This window comes from Medicago sativa, chromosome 2 (genome assembly GCF_051527215.1).
Source record: "Medicago sativa cultivar Bolivia chromosome 2, Bolivia_mono, whole genome shotgun sequence".
Lineage (NCBI taxonomy): Eukaryota > Viridiplantae > Streptophyta > Magnoliopsida > Fabales > Fabaceae > Medicago > Medicago sativa.
The window spans coordinates 62,562,950-62,578,829 of NC_140750.1; the positions used below are offsets into that span (position 1 = coordinate 62,562,950).

The 15,880-nt window shown below is 31.5% G+C and overlaps 2 protein-coding genes across 2 annotated transcripts; both read right to left on the reverse strand.

The window, feature by feature from the left end:
• Positions 1 to 221: 221 nt before the first annotated feature.
• On the reverse strand, positions 222 to 3,097 carry LOC146949493 (uncharacterized). Its single transcript, XM_085745496.1, has 3 exons — positions 2,562 to 3,097; positions 1,101 to 1,218; positions 222 to 996 (listed from the first exon to the last, which is right to left on the reverse strand). Exons 1-3 carry the CDS (start codon positions 3,053 to 3,055, stop codon positions 742 to 744), a joined length of 867 nt encoding a protein of 288 aa, XP_085601622.1. The 5' UTR covers positions 3,056 to 3,097; the 3' UTR covers positions 222 to 741.
• A 3,276-nt stretch (positions 3,098 to 6,373) lies between these two features.
• On the reverse strand, positions 6,374 to 10,310 carry LOC146949494 (uncharacterized). Its single transcript, XM_085745497.1, has 3 exons — positions 9,534 to 10,310; positions 7,309 to 7,426; positions 6,374 to 7,041 (listed from the first exon to the last, which is right to left on the reverse strand). The coding sequence occupies exons 1-3, from the start codon at positions 10,172 to 10,174 to the stop codon at positions 6,826 to 6,828; spliced, it is 975 nt and encodes a 324-aa protein (XP_085601623.1). The 5' UTR covers positions 10,175 to 10,310; the 3' UTR covers positions 6,374 to 6,825.
• Between the last annotated feature and the right edge of the window lie 5,570 nt (positions 10,311 to 15,880).

The window sequence follows — 15,880 nt, forward strand, 5'->3', positions numbered from 1 at the left end:
TGCAAAAACCAGTTTGTGAGGTGATGATTGCACACAATTATAAACACATTACAACAAATGTCAAACTCTTGTCAAAAGGAATGCTCTCAATCACACATTTTCTATTATTAATGTTGATGGCAGCTGTCTTAGTACCCCTGCGCGAGCTGGATTTGGCGGCATAATCCACAACTTCGCTTCGCAGGTGTGTGACTTGCTAGTTTCTCTGGCAATATTGAAGGTTATTCAAACATTCTTCACTCAGAGCTCATTGCAATTCTCCAGTGGTATATCTTGTTGTCTTACAGAGTTATATAAATTCATAAGAAATCTTACTAGTGTATATGAACCATTGTAGTAATACTACTTGAGATATGAAAACATTACAAATACTAAACAACAAAATGATTTTGTCAAAATCATACTTCACACTGCAGCTGATTGTTCTATTGGTGTCTCCCTTTCCTATGATCATAATTCGAACTTAAATCCTCTTTTAGCAGTTAAATGAGAGATACCACCAACATTTACTTCACAATAGCCCATAAATATGATGCGAGCCTGCGTTTTACGGCTCTTCATTCAAACAAAATATTACCACTCACATCAGAATTGCAGAAGGCAGATCTTTCAGACAAATTCATTCTTGAGTTGAGCCTCATTGCAAAACTTATGCTTGTGTAGCAAGAAAAGCAATCCACAAAAAGGTTCGCAAGGTCTGCTTATAAACTTTGACACGGTTTCCACCTCGTATTGAGTGTCTTAGTTTCCCGAGGATATGCGAGAAAAAGTTGAAGTGGAAGCAGTCTCAGGTGATTGACTCAGTTTCACAAACTCATTCAGCAAATGATTGACTGATTTGTTCACTTCATCAGACACTACCAGCTGAGGATCCACCCAGTGTAAAGCATATGGAATAATAACCTTCATAACATCCGTCAAATCCAATTTATCACAACCCGACACATTTTCACTCACGAACTTGCATGATTCTCGCAGCATGCATTTACTGCATACCTGTAGCAAAATGAAATTTTAAATACCAAATAGGAGAACAGATGCATGCACGTATACATAAGTCGGAAAATACAGTGAAATTCTTTTCGCATGCCATGTCTTACTGTATTTTCTGGAACCTCAAAACATTTCCGCAGTCTTTTCGCAGGGAAGACACCATTCCTAGCAATGAAGGGGCAACCAAACATTGCGACTTGCTTCAATGCACTTCCTGATAGCCCTCTGAAAATCTTAATTCATGTTAGAAATAAAAAAATAAAAAAAAAGATGGGAATAATTATACAAGATAACACAAGCGGAAAACAGAAAAATGACAGAAATAAAAAAGACGGATGAGGATACCTAATTATATTAAGAGAAATGTCAATAAAGTCGCTTGCAAAATTAGTATCTTACAACAACTCTCATGCTCAACGATTCGGTTACTCGACAATATTAGATTTTTGCCCCAGCTTAAAAGAAAAGAGGAGAAATTTCAGATTTCTTGTCAAGCAGAAGATCTTTTTAAGTTTCAACATCAATCTAATGCAGGAGGAAACTCATGCCTTTTGGAAATTAGAAGATAAAAAGTGATTCTACTATTCATACAAAACATAAACTACTCACTGTAACTACACTTTTAAGCAGTATCATGCATGCAAATAAGTGCTAACTATCATAAGGTAAAGGGTAAAATTCATGTTGTTTGCAGGATTGTTTTCTCTTTTCCAAAATACTACCTACCCTATGATACTGTGATAAATATGAATTAGACTTTGATATGTAAATAACTTGTGCTTTTAAGACGCATATCCCATATTCTATGATGCTAACCAGTCACAACTATGATAATAAATAACATAAATTTTGATGATTTTATATCAGAGATGCAAGAATAGAGTTTTATATTGATTTACTGATAATAAATAACATAACGTTTGTATACTCAGTTTAATCAAGTATCTATTGAGTAAATACTTATCTCAAAATTTATAGGAACAAACTCTATTCTGTATTCTTGTTTTCATAAGCTACTTATGAAAGAAGATAAAAACAACTTATAATCATGAAAAAAGTTATTCTTATGAAACAACAGGATTGAGTCTAGCAGAATGAGCTAGTCTCCAACAATGTGTAGATAGAAGATAAAAACAACTTATGATCATGACAGAAGTTACTCTTATGAAACAACAGGATGGAGTATAGCAGAATGAGTTAGTCTCACTAAGGGTCTGTTTGGATTGACTTATTTGAGCTTATCTACTGACATAAGTTTTATAAGACTGTTTGGGAGAACTTTTGAAAACAGCTTATGACATTTTTTATAAGCTTGTTTAAGCTTATTTTCGTAAGTTCTCCCAAGATAAGTTATGAAAACAGCTTATATCATACAAAAAAACAATTTAACCTTATTTTATCATTTGCTATAAAAACAGCTTATGTAAGCGCTTATCATGATAAAAGCTTGTGTTATAAACAACCAATAAGGTGCTTATCCAAACGGGCCTAAATCATACATATAAATACAACTATCTAACAGAATTCAAAAGGCCAAATATACAAGAAAACTCATCATCATAACTTACTCGGCTATTTGAGGATTATCAGTAGCAAATTTCATGGCGGCGAATTTAGCATACCCCAATGCATATTGTTTGTTAAACCAAACAAGTTGAAATCTTGTACTAAACTTAGAAAATTTAGCATCTTTAAAATATCCATTTTCATACAAATGCTTCAAAAACATGACCATATCAATTGAAAGCTCCTTAGCAACAAATGGTTCTCTCTTGTTCTGCTTCTTCTCTACCACATTTTGCGTAACACTATGATCAGTAACAGGTTCATCAGTAAACAAAGAATATAAACCCATCCTCTTAGGTTTCTCTATGAAGTTTCTAGATTCTTCTAGCAACTGGTCCAGTTTCTTCTTTGCATCGATGTTGCCTTCACCATCTTGTTGGGGTAAGGATGAGATGGGTCTGATTGGGAAATAGGAGTTGAAGGAATTTAAGGTTTTGGGATTTATGAGTGAGTTGAAATGGAGTCGTGTGAGAAGGTTTTTGAGAAAAGCAGCCATCGAAATGTTTAGTAAATGGAAGAAGCAAGGTGAACTCCGTCCCAAATTATAAGAAAAAAACAAAAATCACAAGTATTAAGAAAACTAAAACATCTTTAAAAAAAAAAACTAAAGCATAAGAATTTGTGCATAGTTTTTTGTATTTTCTTTAGAATAAGTTTCATGAGAAGATCTAAAAATAATTTTCATTGGTTATTGGTTATGAAAAAAATGGAAGAGAAAGAAAATTAAATGTAATTTGCATTTAATTTCATGAGAATAAACAAAAGTTTTTATTGGAAAAGATGATTTTTTTTTTAAAAAGAAGATTAAATAGAATAAAAGTTTGTTTTTTTTCTTATATTTTGGGACAAAGAAAATGAGTTTTTTTTTGCTTATATTTCGGGACGGAGGGAGTACATAAATAAATAGTGTTTGACACACACATCAAAAGATTTATCATGAAAAAGAAATTGATAATAAAATGATTTAGTATTTTAAGATTTTTTTTATGTGCTTATTCATTTATGTTTGTGACTGTGTAAGAATGTTTCGAAGCAAGTGATATGTTGAGGTTGATCGAATTGATGTTATAGACTACCATTATGTATAATTGTTTTTGATTAAAATGGTTTTAAATTTTAATTAAAATTGGTTTGTGTTTGAATATATTCATATAAAAGTGAGTTTAACTATAAATTTTTGCATAGAATCAATTCTATAATAAAAAAACTACAAATCATATCTTTAAGCAGAATCAATTATAGAAGCATAATCAGTTATAACATTTTTAAAGTTTAAAACAAGATCACCTAATATTTCAAAGTAAGATCTTCATTAGGAACAATAATTTAAAGGGAAATGTTAACTAGTTCCCTGGGGCACTTCTTTAAGCACTTTAAATAGTAAGTTTAAATAAAAAGTTGTATATTGAATGAATTGGAAATTGTAATAGTTGAGTTTTTAAAGAATAATTACTAAAGAATAGCTTCCACGTAAGTGCATATTATTACCTTCTCAAACCCTAGTCGTCACCCCCTTCTTCTTCTTCTTCTCTTCTTCTTCTTCTTCTTCTTCTTCTTCTTCTTCTTCTTCTTCTTCTTCTTCTTCTTCTTCTTCTTCTTCTTCTTCTTCTTTCTTCTTCTTCTTCTTCTTCTTCTTCTTCTTCTTCTTCTCTTCTTCTTCTCTTCTTCTTCTTCTTCTTCTTCTTCCTTCTTCTTCTTCTTCTTCTTCTTCTTCTTCTTCTTCTTCTTTCTTCTTCTTCTTCTTCTTCTTCTTCTTCTTCTTCTTCTTCTTCTCTTCTTCTTCTTCTTCTTCTTCTTCTTCTTCTTCTTCTTCTTCTTCTTCTTCTTCTTCTCTTCTTCTTCTTCTTCTTCTTCTTCTCTTCTTCTTCTTCTTCTTCTTCTTCTTCTTCTTCTTCTTCTTATTCTTCTTCTTCTTCTCTTCTTCTTCTTCTTCTTCTTCTCTTCTTCTTCTTCTTCTTCTTCTTCTTCTTCTTCTTCTTCTTCTTCTTCTTCTTCTTCTTCTTCTTCTTCTTCTCTTCTTCCTTCTTCTTCTTCTTCTTCTTCTTCTTCTTCTTCTTCTTCTTCTTCTTCTTCTTCTTCTTCTTCTTCTTCTTCTTCTTCTTCTTTCTTCTTCTTCTTCTTCTTCTTCTTCTTCTTCATCTTCTTCTCTTCTCTTCTTCTTCTTCTTCTTCTTCTTCTTCTTCTTCTTCTCTTCTTCTTCTTCTTCTTCTTCTTCTTCTTCTTCTTCTTCTTCTTCTTCTTCTCTCTCTTCTTCTTTCTTCTTCTTCTTCTTCTTCTTCTTCTTCTTCTCTTCTTCTTCTCTTCTTCTTCTTCTTCTTCTTCTCTTCTTCTTCTTCTTCTTCTTCTTCTTCTTCTTCTTCTCTTCTTCTTCTTCTTCTTCTTCTTCTTCTTCTTCTTCTTCTTCTTCTTCTTCTTCTTCTTCTTCTTCTTCTTCTTCTTCTTCTTCTTCTTCTTCTTATGGTCAGTTTTGACCCAAAAATCACCCCTCCGAATTGTTTTCCTTCTATCCTAATTGAATAAGCGTTTTCACATATTTTCCATTTTCTTTCGTTTGTTTTTTGTGATTTCATCGTCTCTGAACAACTCTGTTTGTTTTGATTTTCCGTCTTTGTGCGATGTGTTTTTGATCTCCCGTCTTAGTGCGATGTTTATTTGATTCAGGTTGAAAGATTAGCTTTGAACAAGTGTAGATCCGATCAATGACAATGACTTTGGCGTCGTCAACGTTGCAGATCCGGAGACACGAGTATTCCGGAGACATGGATATAGTCATATTTGTAGGCATATGTACTTTGTCGTTTTATGCTATTAACATGGATGCTGTTAGTTTGTTCACAGATTCATCCTTTTTGTTTTTAGCGAATTTGGATTTGTATTGTATCGATGTACTCTATCAATTTGAATGAATTAATATCGTTTATTTTTGTCAAAAAAAAAGAATAATTATTAAATATGGGACAGTTAAAGAGTGTCGGGGCACTCGTTAACAAGACCCAATTAAATTCACAAACTCGAAACGAGTTGTTCATCTCCAGTGTAACGCGTGATATATATACTTGGAATTTGTTCAACTCTTTGGTGGAAAATGTAATTTAATTGATTGATTGGTATGAATGTTCGTGACAAACTAGAAAGTCTTAGTCTTATTTTAGAGCACTATTAATTGATATGAATATTCATTACCATAGTGATTTTTATTTGGTGACCCTCACCATTATACTAAGACTTATTTATTCATAGGATTTATTTATTCATAGGATTGATAGGGTCATCTGTTAATATAATTTGAGGATAGGCATGTTGCATAAATTAATTTACAAATTAGCTACCCACATGAAGTCTATTGCATTGATAAGTTTGAGTGACATGATTGTCTAGGAAACACACCAAATCGATTAATGTGTATGCTTGGATATTATAGGAGAACTGGAAACTTGAGGCACGTATAGGAAGTTAAACCAACCCAAATTTGTACTTCCTCCGGTCCTTGGTACATGTTTATAAATGGTAGATCGGCATGGCAAATTTTTTTACAACCGCCATGGGCAATGAAGAGATGCCGACGTGGCGGTGTTAAAGGCCGCGGCAGTGTGAATCAGTTTAGTTTAGTTTATTATTTATTTATTGGTATGAGCAAAAAGTTTAGCTTTTTGATAAGTTTTGAATATTTCTCATCATCATGTTTCTCAAGATAATCATATCTTGCTGTCTCGTTGAGTTACATAAATTCAGAAGAAATCCTACTAGGATGTGTGAGCCATTATAGTTAATACGAATTGAAACATGAAAACATCACAAATAGTCAGCAACAGAATGATTGTTAAATTCATATTTCACACTGCAGCTGATTGGTTGGTCTGTTGATGTACCACCTTTTCTATGATCATAATTTGAATTATATCCTTTTTCAGCAGTTAAATGAGAGATACACTAAAATTTTCTTCAAAACTATAACCTGTGAAGAAACAAACCATCCAACCAGCATATAAAGATGACCCTATTCCATTTCTTACAACTCTTCACTCACGTCAGAATTTCGAAAGGTAGATCTTCCAGACAATTTATTCTTTGGGTTGAGCATCATCATTGGAAAACTTAGGCTTGTGAAGCAAGAAAAGCAATCTCCCAAAATGGTTTGCAAAGAATAGCTTTGTGAAATGATTTATGGCTGGAAATCAACCTCATATAATAGCTGTCAGTTTCCCGAAGATATGCGAGAAAAATGTTAAATCAAAACAAGTTATTGTTAACCAGAAGCAGTCTCACTCAGGTGATTTGACTTAGTTTCACAAACTCATTCAGTAAATGATTGACTGATTTGTTGACTTCATCAGACACTACCAGCTGAGGATGCACCAAGTGTAAAGCATATGAAATAGTAACCTTCATAGTTATCTCCAAATCCAATTTATTGGTATCACATTTCCAAACATCTTGATTCACAAATTTGCATGATTCTCGCAGCATGCATTTACTGCAAACCTGGAGGAAAATGAAATCGTAAAAAACATAGATGCATGCATAAATAAGTTAGAAAATACAGTGAAGGTATTAGTGCATGGTATGCCTTACTGTATTTTCTGGAACCTCAAAAAATTTCCGTAGTCTTTTCGCAGGGAAGACATCATTCCTGCTGACCGAGGGGCAACCAAACACTGCCACTTGCTTCAATGCACTTCCAGATAGCCATCTGCGAATCAAAGTTCATGTTATAATACAGTGAAGGTATTAGTGCATGGTATGCCTTACTGTATTTTCTGGAACCTCAAAAAATTTCCGTAGTCTTTTCGCAGGGAAGACATCATTCCTGCTGACCGAGGGGCAACCAAACACTGCCACTTGCTTCAATGCACTTCCAGATAGCCATCTGCGAATCAAAGTTCATGTTATAAGCAATGCATCCAACGTGTATGGGAATGAACTCACAATCCTCGAATAAGATCCTCAATACAAAACAAGATCCTAATATTATATGCTCATTTATTATCTTGAACTGGCAATATTTACATCTCACAACAACTCCATGCTAAATGATTCGGTTCCTGGGTAATATTACTTTTGGTCCCAGCTTGGAAGAAAAGAGACGAAAGTTCAGATTTATTTTCAAGCAGAAGTGTTTTTAACATCAATTATTTACAATATAATGCAAGAGGGAACTCATTCCTTTTGAGATTTACAAGATCTAAAGTGATTTTAGCACCACTAATCAAACAAAACAAAACTTTTGCAGGATTGTCTTCTCCTTTTCAAAATATTACCTACCTCATGATATTGTGAAAAATGTGAAATAGACTTCAATATGTAAATATATGCTTTTGAGCAAAATAACCGATATTTATGATACTAACTAGTAACAACTATCATAATAAACATAATTTTTGATTATTTGGTATCTAAGAGTTAGAGGCAAGAATAGAGTTTTGTCAAATTTAGCTAGAGATCTGGTCCTTTTAGACTCTTGTACCCCTAACCTTCCAAAACAAATACAAATGTGAAAGTTAAAGAAACTAATAATCTTAAAATTCTAGCAAGTCCAGTTAAACTATTGGTGTTCCTAGTTTCACATGAGCTGAAATTTAGGAAAAAGGTCATGGCACAATGACACTAACACATTGCCAGGAAGAGTAAAACACCAATGACAATTATGTTACGCACTTAATTGTCGACAACCATATCGTATAATTAAAGGAAACTGATATTGAAAGATAATAACAAAATTTTCCAAATTGGCCGCCCAAGTAACAAGCACACCGGGGCAGAAAATTAGTCATGCAAATCGAGCTCGACTAGTAAACATACTTGATACATGAAGCAAACAAATAGACAAAAATATGAGAAACAAATAGATAAATGCGGGGTTGGATAAAGGCACCCCTCAAGTTAATAGTAATCTAACAGAAGACTCGATTACATGGAAAACACCGACACATCACATATGAATCTAACAACATCTCAAAGGATTATGAAGATATTTCATAGACCAGCACTCAAATTTTTCAGGAATAGAAAACATCCTATGAACCCTTGCCAAATACTATCTCATCAGAACCTTGTGAACTTGGAATAACAATATCCTTAAATTATTTGAGCTGACTACTGCAGCGTGGTAGATTCACCCCAAAGTTCATAGTGTCCATTTAGGGGGCATTTGCATACTAAATTTAATCAAGTACTTATCAAATAAGCACTTATACATAAGATTTATATCTAATGTTTCTACAATCTCAAAATTTAAAGGAACAAACTCCAAGTAAACTTTCATAACCTACTTATGAAAAGAAGATAAAAAAAAAACTTATGATCATGAATTAAGCTATTCTTATAAAACAACGAGATTGAGTCTAGTAGAATGAGCTAGTCTCCAACAGCGTGCCAAACCGCAATTCAAGTCCTCTCTGGGAGAAGAGTTCACATTTGGTGCCTGACCAATCAAACAGAAATGCCTCCTACATGTTTGATGCATATAAAATCTTACAAGCTCTTTCAAACCATAGAAATGTTCATAGACCCAAATAACATTTTATTCAAATGCCCTTTAGTCAATAATCACAATAGGGTGACCGGTTTCATATTTTAAAATTTTCAAAATGTTCCGGTACACCTTAAGACCCACATTTCTTGAGAATCGAGGCCAATGGTAGTTTATATACAACACCCCAACTCCTCAATCCAACGAGGTGCCTTTTACAAAGGACAAAACCGTGAAGGCTCACACAACGACCCAAAGTGGTCAATACCTCAGAACGCGGTGTGGCGTACTTGAGGGTGGAATGGAACATGAAACAAGAAAATGACTTTTCTTTTCACAATGCCATCAAATTTATCACCAGTCCACATTTTCTTAAAACTCATACGCTCACTAAATCAAACATATAAATGCAACAATCTAACATAATAATAATTCAATCTACCCAAAAGAAACATAATTCAAAATAGCAAATATACAAAAAAAACTTGTCATAATCACAACTTACTTAGCTATTTCAACATTATCATTGGCAAATTTCTTTGCAGCAAACTTAACATAACCCAAAGCATAAGGAGTCTCAAACCAACCAATGTTAAATCTTGCATGAACATGATCAAATTTAGCATCTTTAAAATACCCATTTTGGTATAAATGGTACAAAAACACGACCATTTCAATTGAAAGCTCCTTAACAACAAATGGTTCTCTCATCTTCTGCTTCTTCTCTACCACCTTTCTCTTACCATCTTTTCTCACAACCTTTTTCTCACTGATTACACCATCAGGAAGTGGTTGATTTGTAAAAGCAGAGTATAAACTCTTCTTTTCAATTTCAACTTTCTTTGGAATAACCCCTTTTGATTTTTTTGGCTTAAAGTTTGTAACTTCTTCTGTTAACTGCTTTAGTTTCTTCTTCAGCTCGATGTCGCCGACACCGGATTCTTCGTCTTCGTCGATTGTTGTGGTTTTGTCTGACATTAGTTCGGAGAAGAGAGTGCTGAGAGGTTTTTTGGTTTGTTGGGTTTGAGAATTTTCGGGTTGGGGTGAGGATGAAATGGGTCTGAGTGTGAAATTGAATTTGGGGGAAATTAGGGTTTTGGAAATGAAACGGTGTCGTGTGAGAAGGTTTTTGAGAAAAGCAGCCATGGAAATGGAAGAGGTGAGTGAGTGATAGTGTGTGAGGTCGATCAGTGCAGCGCGGTATAAGACGCAATTTCCGTACTTTGGAAACAACTAGGAGTGAGTACCTGAAAAAAAAGTTGTCACTTATTGGACATACAAACAATTATTCAATAAATCTAAAAGGTAGATTTTTACTTACTTATAATATAATAATGATCTTAAAGTGTAATTCATATTTTTTTTTTTAGATAGACGAAATGACAAATCGTAAAGTGTAATTCATATTTTTTTTTGTAGATAGACGAAATGACAAAGCCATTATAAATTCACACACACAAGTGGAGGTACCGGGGTTCGAACCCCGGTCATGGCATCCGACCTAACAATTTCGGCATTTTGTCAGTTGAGCTTGGACTTCTGGATGTGTAATTCACATTTCTAATTTACTCTCTCTATGTTTCGAAAAACTCTTAAATCCATTTTCGAAAATATAGTACCAGAAAAAGAATAAGAGTCATGTTAACATTTGCACTTGAGATATTAGTTAAGGAAACAAAATAGCCACATATGCATTGAAAAGAATATTTTTCACACTTTGATGAATCTTGATCTAAAAAGAAAACTATAGAGATTGTGTTGGATTAATTATATAATTAATCAATTATGGATTGACAATAATCAATTATTATAAGTTAATCTTATAATATAAATTATGGTCTATTGTGTTAAGCACTAATTAGTTGATGAATATGTGTGATTGGGCTATTGTTTCAAAATGGACCGTGATGGGTTGGGCCATTTAGCTAAGCCCAATGAGAGGTCCCTGCCCTCAGCCGTTTAGCTATTTAAACGTCATCCCATCAGACGGTTAATTATGTAGAATATCATGGTGAAAACCTAAAGCTAGACGGAATGAGGTAGTCACCCTCTCATAGTTGTCGGCGTTGTCTACGGTTATCCTTCATCAATCTAATTCAAAGGTACACAATTTCTTGTTCTTTCTCTGTTATTGTTGATATGCTATAATTTGTATCTAGTGATCCATGGCTAAATTTATAAAACTTTCATCAATTGGTATCAGAGCTAAATAGATACAATTTATGGCTATCGTTAGATTGAATCATATTTGTACGCAGTGAATTATCCATCGTACTGTAATATGGCAATCATACTTTGCAAAAGCATATGCCTTATTTTATTGTAATTTGCGATTCGTTAATTTTTTTTTTCTTGGTGATTGAAACTTCTATGGTCACCGTATTTGTAAACCTTTTATGAGGCTTTGCTTGCTTATTTATCATGATTATTGCACCGATTGCCACAATAAATTATTCAATTAGTATGAAAAACGGTGTTTTACAGTCCTGCCATAAAACCCATTATCTTTGATCTGTGTTAACTCTATATTGATCAGTGGCCTGAAATTAATTCAAGGTGTATCCTTTATTTTAAATGGCATAAGAAACTGTTTTTCAAAGGATTTGCAAAGAACCATATTTTCTCAATCTTTGAATGGTTCAATAATTCTCCAAATTGATATACGGATTATTTTCTTCTCTCAATATTGATCAAATCCGTGCAAGAATCATGGTGTTACACTGCCTTAATCGTTAGAACCAGTCGGGTTACGCCACAGGTCAATTGCGACCCGTTTTCTGAAAATCTGGGCAAAGAAGATGTCTGTGCGTGATACTCACGCGCTAATAATACTAACAATTTGCCCACTCTCGGGTGCGTGTCCAGCAGAAAAGATTTCAATTTTAATATTTAATTTTACCAAATCCTAATAATTTATTATTCTTGATATTTTGGTAAAGATTTTGGAATTTGTTTTGACACCCTAAAGACATATTGTGTATTTTCATATGGGGATAATTATATATTTCAAGATAGTATATTCTCACGTTTGTTGTATGAAAATTTTATGAACGTTCCTTACTCTTATATGACACATCAGATAAATCTCATCTTTTAAGTTGATGTGTAAATGAGGAATTATTTATCCCCTAATTAACTAGTAAATATTCTATTATTTTGTGATAAAATAGTAATTTCTTTTGCACCCAAAATATATTTAACAAGATTTGATTTATTCAGTACCCTTAATCTGGGATTTAAGTTACCCTATAAAATCTCAAAATATTTGATGTAAATTAATATGAGAATCATATACTCTGTTTAAATCATATATTCTTTGTATTTGAGTCTAAAATATCCTATGAGAATATATTTTGTATAGTTATAACACTTTTGTAGAATATTCTTTTAAAGTGTTATGATTATTCTTAGACTCAAACTTATATTCTTGCATCAAATATTCTATATGTATTTTGAGATTTGTTGATACCCTCAAAATTATTTGTCTTGTCAAGAATAACTTTACTATTATAGGATATATATTCTTGATTTGTGGGTTTCAAAATTTTGTCAAATCTTAAAAGGATCGTTGAGAATAATTTATCTTCAAATCATATATTCTCAATATTTGAGTCTAAATTATTTTGAAAACTCTCTCTTATATTAGTAACACTAACTATTTAATCAATTGAAATGTTACTATTGTGAATTTCTAGAAGGTTCAATTTTAATAATTCTAATGCCAAATATATTGAATTTGATATATTCTTTAATTCATATTGTCTTAGCATAAAGATCCAAAGTTCACTAATTGATCATTCTTTTGGCGACATATTTGAACTTAGACACTTGTCCCTGATTCTTGTCACAAATTGATTTAAAGGGTCTTAATGATTGATTTAAAGGGTCTTAATGATATTTTGTTTTCAAAAGAGTATATTAAGTTGTATATTATATATGTCATTATGCTTTCTATTATACTCTCTAAAATTGGCATATTTTAAATAAATATACATTATGCTTTCTATTATACTCTCTAATTTAGACCCATAGTTTATTACTTTAAATTTTGTGACAAACATAATTATGTGTCTTGCTGTAATTAAATATTTGGATCACAATAATATTAAACTATATATTTTATATATAGTGAATAATGCATTGTTGCATTTTTTTATGCTAAAATTCTAATTATGAGTTAAAGTTTGTACGCCTCTTTGTTGTTTATCTGTTAACTATTATCAAAACAACTTATTGAGAATTGAGGCAATTTTTAAAATATGTATCATCCTTATATCTGAATTCTTATATAAATCATATTGATTTATAATTAGAGTCTTATATATGTTTAGTTATAATGACTTATTCTCTATTCATGATTATTTTGAGATGACTATATTATAAGATATTCTCGTTAAGTCATCAAAAGTCATTGGCTCTAAGTATAAGGATGGATGTCACGCTCTCCGAGGTTAGTTGTGATTTAATTATTTTATCCTATTGTGACTTATTGCTTATTATTGCACATATGAAGAAATTTAGTTCTTCTTCTCTTTTGTTGTGCAATTATGATTTCCTATATAGAAGTGAAATTTTTTTTCCAGAATATTCTAAATAGAACTCTATAATTATTATATATTATTTCCTTATTATAATACTCCATTTTGTATTTATATTCTAATTCTAGTTTATAGTGGGAGTATTTAAAATTTTATTCTAAGAGTTCTATTCTTAATAAATTAGAAAACTATTTTATTCTAAGAATTCTAAAGTCATATTTATGATGTGCTAATTTAAAATATTGTTAAGCACATTTTTCTATCATTTGAATATGACTGAAGTTGAGTAAATTAAGCACAATTGTTTATGCATGATATTATTGTATCATATTTTCTTAAGCATAAACATTATTTATTTGTATAATTGTAATCTCACCCATGGTGGGTACAATTATGCGAATTTTGTTAAATAGATTAGCATTATATTGGTAACAGTCATACCCTATCGGTGTGTTGTTATTAATATAATTGTTATTATTCAATGTGCCTAAAATGTTTATACTTATGTCAATTATAATTAGAATACTTTATCAATGTTTAAATTTTGTAAGACATAAGAATGGTACATTGTGATGATATAGTTCTTACTTATTATCCTTAAGATCCTTGAATGAGATTAATATAAGTAAGTTATTTTGTTAAAAGACATGTAGAAAATTGTATAAATTTTGCAATCCAATATTATTATATTTTGAATTAAATTTATAACTATATGTGATTTATTTTTTATACATATAAATATTTTGGATTGCTACTATCCCTTTGTTATGTGAGTGACGGACAAACCCTATCGGTGTGACGTTACTTAACATATCATTTTGTGATAGAGAAATAGTTGAATATTTTATTTAAAATATTTTCAAACTTTTAATTCAACTATCATGATTAGTTCTCTATCAAGTGGGAGAAATGTATTGTGTAACGTGATGGACATACCCTATCGGTATGACATTACTTAACACAATCATCCTTTTGTGGGTAAGATAGTTTCACTATCATTCTTCAACAAGTGAGGAAAATTCTACATGTCAACTAACTATATCTCATAAACAAATATATTTATTTGTTTCATATTTTTAGATATGAAATTATTGTAGAGACTTATATTGAGGATATTAATTATGCTATTGCTATTCTTTAATACTTATAGAAGCTTATGAATATTCTCTCTTATATCCTCAATGATAATAACATATAAGTTTCGTGTATTTCCGCTGCGTGTAACCTAATTGTTTCTCAAATTTGTGTAAGTATAATTGTAGCATTTGAGTTTTGAGTGAGTTATTAAAATTGTGAATAGAGTCTCATATCCTATTTTATAATAATAGAGACTTATCTCACTCATATGATGATAAACCTTTTATATAATCATCATACTATGTCATATAAAGGTTACTATATTTATAAAATTCTTTGGAATTTTAATTGTGAAAAGGAGATCTTGTGTTATAAAATTCTTAAATGAAGATTTACATTCTCCTTAGTTCTAAATGCAGAATATGTGGTTAACTACGAAACCCAATTCTTGATAATATCTGCCATTGATAAATTATATATTCATGGGATTTTATATTATCATTGAGTTATCACTTGTGTTAATAATTCTGCTATGCTTATGTGCAAAATATGTGGTTGAGTTCATGAAACTCTGTTAGTTAAAATTATGTAACCACTTATGTTAATAATTTTGCACTAGCAACCAAGTATCCCACTATTGAATATTACATTATTGTAATATTTTATATCAGTGATCACTAATGAGAATCCCTCTTACTCTTGTTTATATATATATATATGTGGGATCAGTGGGAGTGTGTACACAACACTATATATTATGAGCTCAAATGAGAAATCTCATTCTTGTTTATATATATGTGAGATCACGAGAAATGTGTACACAATATTATTCTCGTCATTGCCATATACTCTTGTGCACACTATAAAATATGGCATAGCTTAAGAGACTTTAAACTTTAGTCTCATTCTATTATATTGAGATATATGTTAAAATTCTTTTTATCTCAATAAGCATCATAATTGGATGCTTAAGTCAATTTTGTTGGAATATGCACAATAACCTTGTAGCATGCAAATATATATTGTGCTTCTGTTTTACCAACATTCCACATTTTATGAGGTCATAAATAGTAAGTACAATGTATAATATCAATACTCCTATCGAGTATGATATTGTGTTTTTGTGGTACTTATAATTTGAGATAATCATAAATGTTCTTTTGTTATTGACATTCTAGTGGCCACATTAATCCACATCCTTTTTCTTCAAACTAAGTGACTATGTTAATCCAATTTC

Bases quoted from the DNA above. Each gene is read 5' to 3' on its own strand.
- LOC146949493 (XM_085745496.1), bottom strand. From the start codon at position 3,055: ATGGCTGCTTTTCTCAAAAACCTTCTCACACGACTCCATTTCAACTCA. The intron at 1,219-2,561 runs GTAAGTTATGAT...TAAGATTTTCAG, and splicing joins GATAATCCTCAAATAGCCGA to AGGGCTATCAGGAAGTGCAT. The intron at 997-1,100 runs GTAAGACATGGC...ATTTTGCTACAG, and splicing joins TTGAGGTTCCAGAAAATACA to GTATGCAGTAAATGCATGCT.
- LOC146949494 (XM_085745497.1), bottom strand. From the start codon at position 10,174: ATGGCTGCTTTTCTCAAAAACCTTCTCACACGACACCGTTTCATTTCC. The intron at 7,427-9,533 runs GTAAGTTGTGAT...TTTGATTCGCAG, and splicing joins GATAATGTTGAAATAGCTAA to ATGGCTATCTGGAAGTGCAT. The intron at 7,042-7,308 runs GTAAGGCATACC...ATTTTCCTCCAG, and splicing joins TTGAGGTTCCAGAAAATACA to GTTTGCAGTAAATGCATGCT.